We start from the raw sequence: 8,526 nt of genomic DNA, 5'->3' as shown, positions 1-8,526 counted from the left end.
AAAATAAAACTTTAAATGCGTGGCGTTCCAAGTGTTTGGAATCGGTCGTCCGTCCACGTGTTGTAGTCTTTACGCTCCATTCCCGAGTGCTTCGATCACCCGGAAAGGTCCCTCCCATTTTGCTGCCAATTTGCCGTGCGCAGTCACTCGGCGAGCCTCTCCAACCTTTCTCCACACCAAGTCACCCTCCTGAAAGCTTCTCGGTCGCACCTTGGAGTTATATTTTCTTTCAACCATGCGCTTGCATGCCTCAACTCTTAAGTTCGCCCGGTCTCAGCGCTCGTCTAGAGAATCCAACTCGATTCGTAGCTCTTGGTCGTTTAGTTGTAGGTCTTCGACCTGTCACCGCAACGGGGGCTCCCCTAGTTCAACCGGTAACATGGCATTAGTGTCGTAAGTCAGGTTAAAAGGAGTCTCCTCGGTTGCACCATGAGGCGTGCATCGGTAAGCCCACAGGACTTCTGGAAGTTCGTCGACCTAGACTCCCTTCCTTTCTCCTAGCCGCTTCAACTCCGTGACCACAATTTTATTCATTGCTTCCACCTGGCCGTTCGTCTGGGGGTGTTCGACCGAACTGGTGACGTGCTTAATCCGCAAGTTTCCAAAAAATTCGACCATCTTTTTATCGATGAACTGCCGGCCATTATTTGTGATGACTGTATGGGGTAGGTCGAACCGACACACCAACCTCCAGTAGAACTTCTAGACCTGGGCGGCCGTTATGGTTGCTAAGGGTTCGGCCTCCACCCACTTAGTGAAATAGTCCACGGCTACCAGGAGGAACTTCTTCTGGGCCCGGCCTATGGGGAATGGTCCCACAATGTCCATGTCCCATTGAGCGAACGACCATGGTAACACTATCGTATGCAAGGTATGAGGAGGCAGGTGGGTGTTGTTGGCGTGCGCTTGGCAACTGAGGCATTTCTGGACGAACGTCTTCGTGTCTGCTTCCATGGTCGGCCAGTAGTACCCTGCTCTCATCACCCGGGCTTTCAGAGCCCGCCATCCGGTTTGAAAACCGCAGATGCCATTGTGGAGTTCGTCCATCACATAGCATGCTTCCTCCTTCCGTAGGCACTTGAGGAGGGGGGTGGAGAACCCTCTTCTGTACAGGTTGTCCCCCACCAGGAGGTAGCGGGTGATCCTCTTTGCTTCGCTTGGTTTGACGGGCCGTCCGTCATCTTGTCGGGACATTATTTCTCTGATCTCAGATAGCCAATCCTTCTCCTCGCTTGATACCGCCAGGCACTCGATCGAAGGTTGAAGCAGTACTTGACGTACGACAATCATTAACTGCCCCTTCTCTTTTCCCGAGCTGAGCTTGGACAGCATATCCGCCCGGGTATTCTCTTCCCTTGGGATGTGTTGGATGTCGACCTTGTCGAATGATCTCGCCAATTCCGTTGCACGATGGAACAACTGTTCTTCTTTCACCTGGAAATCACCATTCATCTGGCCAACGACCAGTTGGGAATCCGTTCGGCAGGTGATCCTCCTCGCCCCCATGTCTCTTGCCAATTCTAGGCCGGCAACCAGGGCTTCGTACTAAGCTTGATTATTGGTGAACTTGAACTTGAATATCAAGGAATGTTCCAACAGGAATTCGTTGGGTCCCTCCAACACTACGCCGGCCCCACTGATTGATATACCGGACGCCCTGTCCACATATAAGCTCCATTTGTCTTGGTTTGTGGGGGGTAACTCGGCCGCAAAATCCGCTAAGTGTTGGCCCTTGACCGACCCCCTCGGTTCGTATCGCAGGCCGAACTCTGACAGTTCTACTGCCCATGCCACCATGCGCCCCGCCAGGTCTGGTTTCCTAAGGATTTTGGAGATGGGGAAATCGGTTCTGACGATCACCTGGTGACTTTGGAAATATGGCCGAAGCCTTCTAGACGCGTTCAGCAAAGCCAGCGCCACCTTCTCCACTTGTTGATAGCGAGTTTCTGCATCCAGGAGGGTGCGACTAACAAAGTACACCAGCCTTGGCTGGGGCCGTTCCTGCGTCAACACGACGCTGATGGCCGACTCCGACACGCCCAGGAAGACATGTAGATCCTCTCCCGACACGGGGCGGTTCATCACGGGCGGGTTAAGCAGGATGGTCTTGACATCCTGAAATGCTTGTTCGCACTCGGCGTCCCATACGGAGCCGACTCCCTTCTTCATCTTCTGCAGGACGAGTTTGACCCTCTCGGCCAGCTTTGGGATGAATCGTGACAATGCAGTAAGCCGACCGACGAGCCTTTGGACTTCTTTAAGGGTGGCCAGGCTTTGCATCTGCAACACTGCCTCACACTTGTCTGGATTAGCCTCAATCCCTCTAGACGTAAGCATGAAGCCCAGGAATTTTCCAGCGGCCACCCCGAATATGCACTTGACCGGGTTCAGTCGCATCCCGAACTTCCTAACTTGGTGAAAGACCTCCTCCAGGTCCCGCACATGACCAACACCGTCCGCCGAACGGACGACCATGTCGTCCACGTAAATGTCCATGCATCTGCCGATTTGTTCCCTGAAAATCCGGTCCATCAATCGTTGATAGGTGGCCCCGGCGTTCTTCAAGCCAAAGGGCATCACCTCGTAACAGAAGTTCGCCCTCTCCGTGATGAAGGCCGTCTTGTCTCGGTCGGGTCCTTACATCGGAATCTGATTATACCCAGAATAAGCGTCTAGGAAGCTCAACATCCGATGTCCGGAGGCGCCGTCTACCAACGCGTCTATGCTTGGCAGGGGGTGAGAGTCCTTTGGACAGGCCTTGTTCAAATCGGTGTAGTCGGTGCACATGCGCCACTTCCCACTGGTCTTTTTCACCATCACCACGTTGGCCATCCAGGTGGTGTAGGTGACTTTCCTGACAAAACCTGCCTTCTTCAGCTTTCCCACCTCCTCCTCGACGACTTTCCTCTTCTCCTCGCCCATCCGTCGCTTCTTCTATGCCACCGGACGGGCCTCCTTGAACATCGCCAATTTATGAGACATGACCGAGGGGTGGATCCCCGGCATGTCGGCCGCTGTCCATGCGAACAGGTCCCTATTCTTCCACAGGAGCGACCTAAGCTCCTCCTTCACTCCGGGCTCCAAGTCCCGTGCCATGGTAGTCGTCTGGGAAGAATCCTTCCCTATTTGAATGGGTTGGGTCTCTCCCATAGGCTCCAACTGGTCTTCCGTGTTCGTCCTCGGATCGAGGTCGGCCATGGCCACTTCGGAACCGGTTGCTCTCCTCTTCCCTTGTCAGGTATATAGCTTTAGACTAACAGTGTAGCATTCCTGGGCTGTCTTTTAATCCGCCCGGACAGTACATATGGTTCCCTTCTCCGAGGGGTATTTCATTGTAAGGTGGGGAGTAGATACGATTGCCCTGAATGCATTAAGGCATGGCCGGCCCAGCAGCACGTTGTATGAGGTATTTGCTTCCACCAGCAAATATCGGACCCTCTTTTCCTCGCTGGACCGCCCGGTCCCCAACCTTGTACGCAGCTCTACGTAGCCTCTGGTGTCCACCCTTTCCCCTGCGAAGCCCACTATCTGCCCGTTGTAAGGGACGATGAGGTCCTCCAGTATATCCATCTGCTGGAAAGTTTTCCAGTAGAGGATGTTCACCGAACTTCCTTGATCGACCAAGACTTTGCTAACGCCGTAGCGGGCGATCTCTGCCGTTATGACCATTGAATCATCCTGGTCGGGGTCGGGGGCATGGAAATCGTCATCCAAGAACGTGACGCTTTCGGGCGGACGAAGATGATCCTCCCCCGGCGAAGCCTCCCGAGATGGTGTTAATGTGCCCCCGCAGGGGACGATCGCGGCTTCTATTGTGGCTTCTGCTTCGTCGTCGCTCGGAGCGGGGGCGCTCAGCCCGATCGTTCCTAGACCTGTCGGGCCTGTACGCCGGCCGTTGGGCGGGCCGTTTCGCGGGTGCCTAAGGGCGGTCATCTCGAATGTACTTCTTGAGCTTCCCCGCCCGGATCAACTCTTCAATTTTGTCTTTCAGGGTCACACACTCTTCGGTAGTGTGGCCCATGTTCTTGTGGTAGGCACAATGTTTGCTCCCGTCTGCGCCTGACGGAGTAGGCCGCTTCACGGGTTTGGGAAGCAAATCCGCGCTTAGCGCCTCCCGGAGGATCTTCTCCCTAGGGGCGTTCAAGGGAGTGTATTGCTGGAAACGGGGTCCTCGCCGTGGTTCCCTTTGCTTGAAGCCGCCTGGCTTTCCTGCCAAAGCGCTCGGCTTTCCCGTGTCCGCCCGCTCCCCCCTAAGCTCCTGGATCTCCTTTTTGTACGACAACTTCATCTCTTCCACCCTGATCTCGTCCGTCGCACGCTCTCTCAACTCTTCCATAGTTTTGGGAGCCCGTCGGCAGACGCTATCTTTAAACGGTACGGGTTTGAGGGCGAGGAGGATGTAATGGAGGGCGAGCTCCGGGCTTAATGCCTTCACTCGCCGGACGGTTTTCTGATAACAGTCCATAAACGCTCTTAGCGTTTCTTTCTTACCCTGCTTCAAGGTGACCAGCTCGAACACGGTCAGGTCCTGCGTGCTGTTGGCTGCGAACTGTCGGTTAAACAGTCGTTTCAGGCCGGCGAAGTTTTCTATGGAATTGGGGGGCAGGGAGTTAAACCATTCAAGTGCTTCGTCCTCCAATGACAATGAAAATGCCCGGCACTAGATGGCGTCGTTGCCTGTACGGAATGCCATGGCGTTCGAGAAAGTCTTGATGTCGGCCTCGGGATCCGTGGTCCCGTCGTACATCTTGAACTGTGGCGCAATGAATTGTTCCGAAATCTGAACATCCATTATGTTTTGGGCAAAGGAAAGCAATAGTGTAGATGAAGGCTCAGGCTTCACCACCATCCGCCTATCTTCCGCGGCGCTCTCCACGTGTATTGATTTGGCCTTACTCCCTTCGGCCTCGGACTCCGTCGGCCTCTAGGTTCTGTCGCGTCCGCTATTGTGTTCCGTGTTATCCTCTGCGGCGGCGTTTCCCTTCTCCTTTGCCCGCTCGTCCTCCCCTTCCTTTCCAGCGATCTCCCGGGCTATCCGGGCCTCACAATCGGCCTTGACGGCCGCCAGTTCGTCTTCGTGGCGCTGTTGCATCTCGTCCATCTTTTGTTGTAACATTCTGATCATCTCAATCGAGTCGTCCACGCTCATGTTTCTTGTGGTCACCATTGGGTTTAAGAAGTAACTCGGCCCCACGGTGGGCGCCAAATGTTTCGGTTGTGAGGAGCTGAGTTATCCAATGCCTCCACGTCCTTCTCTGCTTGTATTCCGTATGTCCGGCTCTCCGTCCTAGCTCCTTGATTTTCTTCTCTATGCGCGGGTGGGAGACCTGCGAAAGATTCTCCGATGCCAAAGTCAGTTTGAGAGCAATGGCTTTTTCGATAGAACAGTAATAAATGTGCAATAAATGCCACCTATCTACCACTCACCCTGGATCTATATTTATAGTTTTCGCCATGGGCTTGTGATTAGTGAAAAGTTAATCACGGCCCAAATTCAGCCCAATAGCTTTTAACCACTACTTACCTTAAACCTAGTTAATTAGCGGTTTGGCCTTATGACCGGCCGGCCCATATAGGCAACCTGGTTGGTTAGCGGTATGACCGGCCGGCTTCATGCGAGTTGCTGTTTCTACGGGTGGCAAGCAGTAAGGCCGCGTAATCGTTGACATACAGGCGTCCGGCCTACCACGCCCAACCCTTCCTGATGGCAAGAAAAAGGTAACCTGTTTGGACCATTGTGATTACGTGGACGTCCAGTCTGTTTAGTGCCCGGTCCCTACTAGTACATTTATCTACTCAAATTTTCATTAATTGATGACATTTTAATTTAGAAAAATATTAGTCCAATGTAATCACTTATTACAATTTCAACGTATGATTTCCGAGTTCAACATTTTGTAATTAGTGGAAACTTTGTGTTCGTCAGGTTTGAATTCGTTATCGAATGAAACAATCATGCAGTCAACCCATTGTATCTGCATAAAGTTTATATCTTTTGAAATTTATTCATTCTGCTTGAAAAGAAAAGTCTTCTACAAATATTTCTATCATTTCTAAATTTTCTTTACATTCGAGATCTAAGCTAGTCCTTCTGATGACTAGTATTTTTAATTTTTAATCCACTTAAAATTTTATAAGTGATTTCGAAGTTTCAAGATATTATAAATCCATGACAATTTAACTGCTTCCATTTTTAAATATTTCATCATATACATATCTCATTTAAGGTATTATTTAAAAAAAAAACATTTTAGGTATGTTCTGAGATCTCTTCATTTTTCTTGAAAAGACAAACCCTATAAATTTCTCAACATTTTGAAAATTGAATTCCTCTTTTAGAATTCCCCAATATTTACTTGAAAATCAAGGCCCATATAAAAAAAACATCAACTCATTGCATGTTTATTGTGATGTGATTGAACAATTATTGTTCAAAAACGAAAGAACACATGGGTCTTTCCGTTTAATTCATGGCCCACGAAGAAATAAGTTAGGTCATAAAATTATCCACTTGTAATTAAATAAAATTAATCTGACTCAACATTAAATAGCATAAAAAGATGAGGATATTCTAAATTGACAACTTAAGTCTAATCACATGTTTTGAAAATAGATTTTTCCTTAAGATTATGGTTTAAGGCGGAGTTGAAGTTTGTAACTCCGAAAAAATTGTAACCACATTGGAAATGATTTGAAATTGGAATATGAACATTGTAAGAAGTCAACAACCAATAAAATTTGATGGTAACCACCTTCAAATTGAATAGAGATGTAATATATTGTTTGAGAAAAATGAAATTAGTATACTCTATATCTCTAAGTAGATCAAATTCCCTGTTTATTTTTATAGATTATTAATAATTTATTCTTTATTACATCATTTCATTTCATTGATAGTAATCAAAACCAATTAAACTACAATTTCATAGTAAAATTTTAAGTTTATTTTGCAAGGTTTCAATACAGTTAATTTGGTATGAAAATAAAATTTTAAATTTATTTTAAAAGGTTTCGATATATTTAATTTGGTATAGAGAATTATTTGATCAACTTAATTTTACTTGAGGATTTTATCAATTTGACTTTAATTAAATAAGTTTTTAATTGAGATAACATCAACTTAATATCATTAAAAGTATTATTCATCAAGTCATCATTTTGATTTACTCAGTCTTAATCAATATATCTATCATTAAAAATATTGTTTATTTAACCTCAATTAATTTTTGTTTATTCTGTCTCAATTTTTTGATCCAATCTTAACTCGCAGTTAATTAACATGACATTTTCTTATCGGTTTTTATTGAGACATTTAATTCATTCACCAAATCTCAATCTAAATATTTTTAGTTTAAACTATAATAAAAGAACTTTTCATTCAATTTAGTTTGAAAAATTTTACCTCAATTTTCATTGAGACTCTAATGACTTTGAACTTACACTACTAATGTTTATATATATATATATATATATATATATATATATATATATATATATATATAACATTACATTTGGAATGATAACAGGACTAGTCATTATTCATTTTGTTACTTGTTAATATCCGTGAAAAAATACATGTTATTTTTTAATACTAGTAGGTTTTAACATCACATTTAATAATAGAAAATTATTAAATAAAATATTATATAATTGATAATCCATAAACAATTAAAATAAGACATAAAACTACATTTTTACATTTATCCAAAATAAACCATGCTTGCATATAAATTGTTTTATTACAAAGTTTTTCAAAAGATAGAAACAAAACATAACGTCTAAGATCATATATCCATACAAAATGCATCAACATCTTCCTCCTAAGGTAACTTAACACTTGTTTTCTCATTTACTCACATTAGTAAAGACGATCATTGAAAAAGAAGAACAACAAACATAAGCAACATCAATACAAAAAAGGGGAAACTAATTTAAAAAGAGAACATGCATATAACAAGTAAAAAGATTTCATAACAAAACCATACAACTCAAATAGTAAAAGATAAATAAAAACATACAATTAAAGACTCTTATAAACTCAATTATCTAGAACATGCATTGATATCAGATTCATTAGAGATATATGACTTGTGGTGACCTTTATTGCTCTGTAGAGTCATTGCCAATGAATTTCACCCTACCACTCACAAGGTTAATCTTTTTACGTCTTAGACCAAGGAAAAATCCATAGACTAGGACTTCCTACTGCTCTCACCATATAATTCATTCTACTTTATATGAGTGTGAATGTTTATTAGAGTGTTATGATATCTCTTTGCTTGAATTCATACATAAATGCATACACTAAAGAAACATACATCAAAAGGATTTCCTTCGCAGAATCCTGCAAATTCTCTTCATTTCATACCTCATCAACATACATATTTTACACTTCATATCACACGTTCTAAATTATATTGGACAAACTTAATAACACATGTACAACATGTTTGGGATTCAAAAAGTAAAATTGCAGCTTCCATAAAGCTTAGAAAATCCTTTTCATAAATTCAAATTAAAGATAAT

At 44.7% G+C, this 8,526-nt stretch overlaps 1 protein-coding gene across 1 annotated transcript; it reads right to left on the bottom strand.

Moving 5' to 3' along the window:
• Positions 1–3,919: 3,919 nt before the first annotated feature.
• LOC108321582 (uncharacterized) lies at positions 3,920–4,849 on the bottom strand. Its single transcript, XM_017553376.1, has 2 exons — positions 4,678–4,849; positions 3,920–4,587 (listed from the first exon to the last, which is right to left on the bottom strand). Exons 1-2 carry the CDS (start codon positions 4,847–4,849, stop codon positions 3,920–3,922), a joined length of 840 nt encoding a protein of 279 aa, XP_017408865.1.
• Positions 4,850–8,526: the final 3,677 nt, after the last annotated feature.

This window comes from Vigna angularis, chromosome 9, assembly GCF_016808095.1.
Source record: "Vigna angularis cultivar LongXiaoDou No.4 chromosome 9, ASM1680809v1, whole genome shotgun sequence".
NCBI lineage: Eukaryota > Viridiplantae > Streptophyta > Magnoliopsida > Fabales > Fabaceae > Vigna > Vigna angularis.
The sequence above is the reverse complement of the archived record's forward strand: the minus strand, read 5'-3'. Positions and strand labels throughout refer to the sequence as shown.

Excerpts from the sequence above, each read along its gene's own strand:
- LOC108321582 (XM_017553376.1), bottom strand. The coding sequence starts at position 4,849 with ATGGTGGTGAAGCCTGAGCCTTCATCTACACTATTGCTTTCCTTTGCC. Across the intron at positions 4,588-4,677 it reads CGCCATGGCATTCCGTACAG|AAAACTTCGCCGGCCTGAAA; the intron begins GCAACGACGCCA and ends CCAATTCCATAG.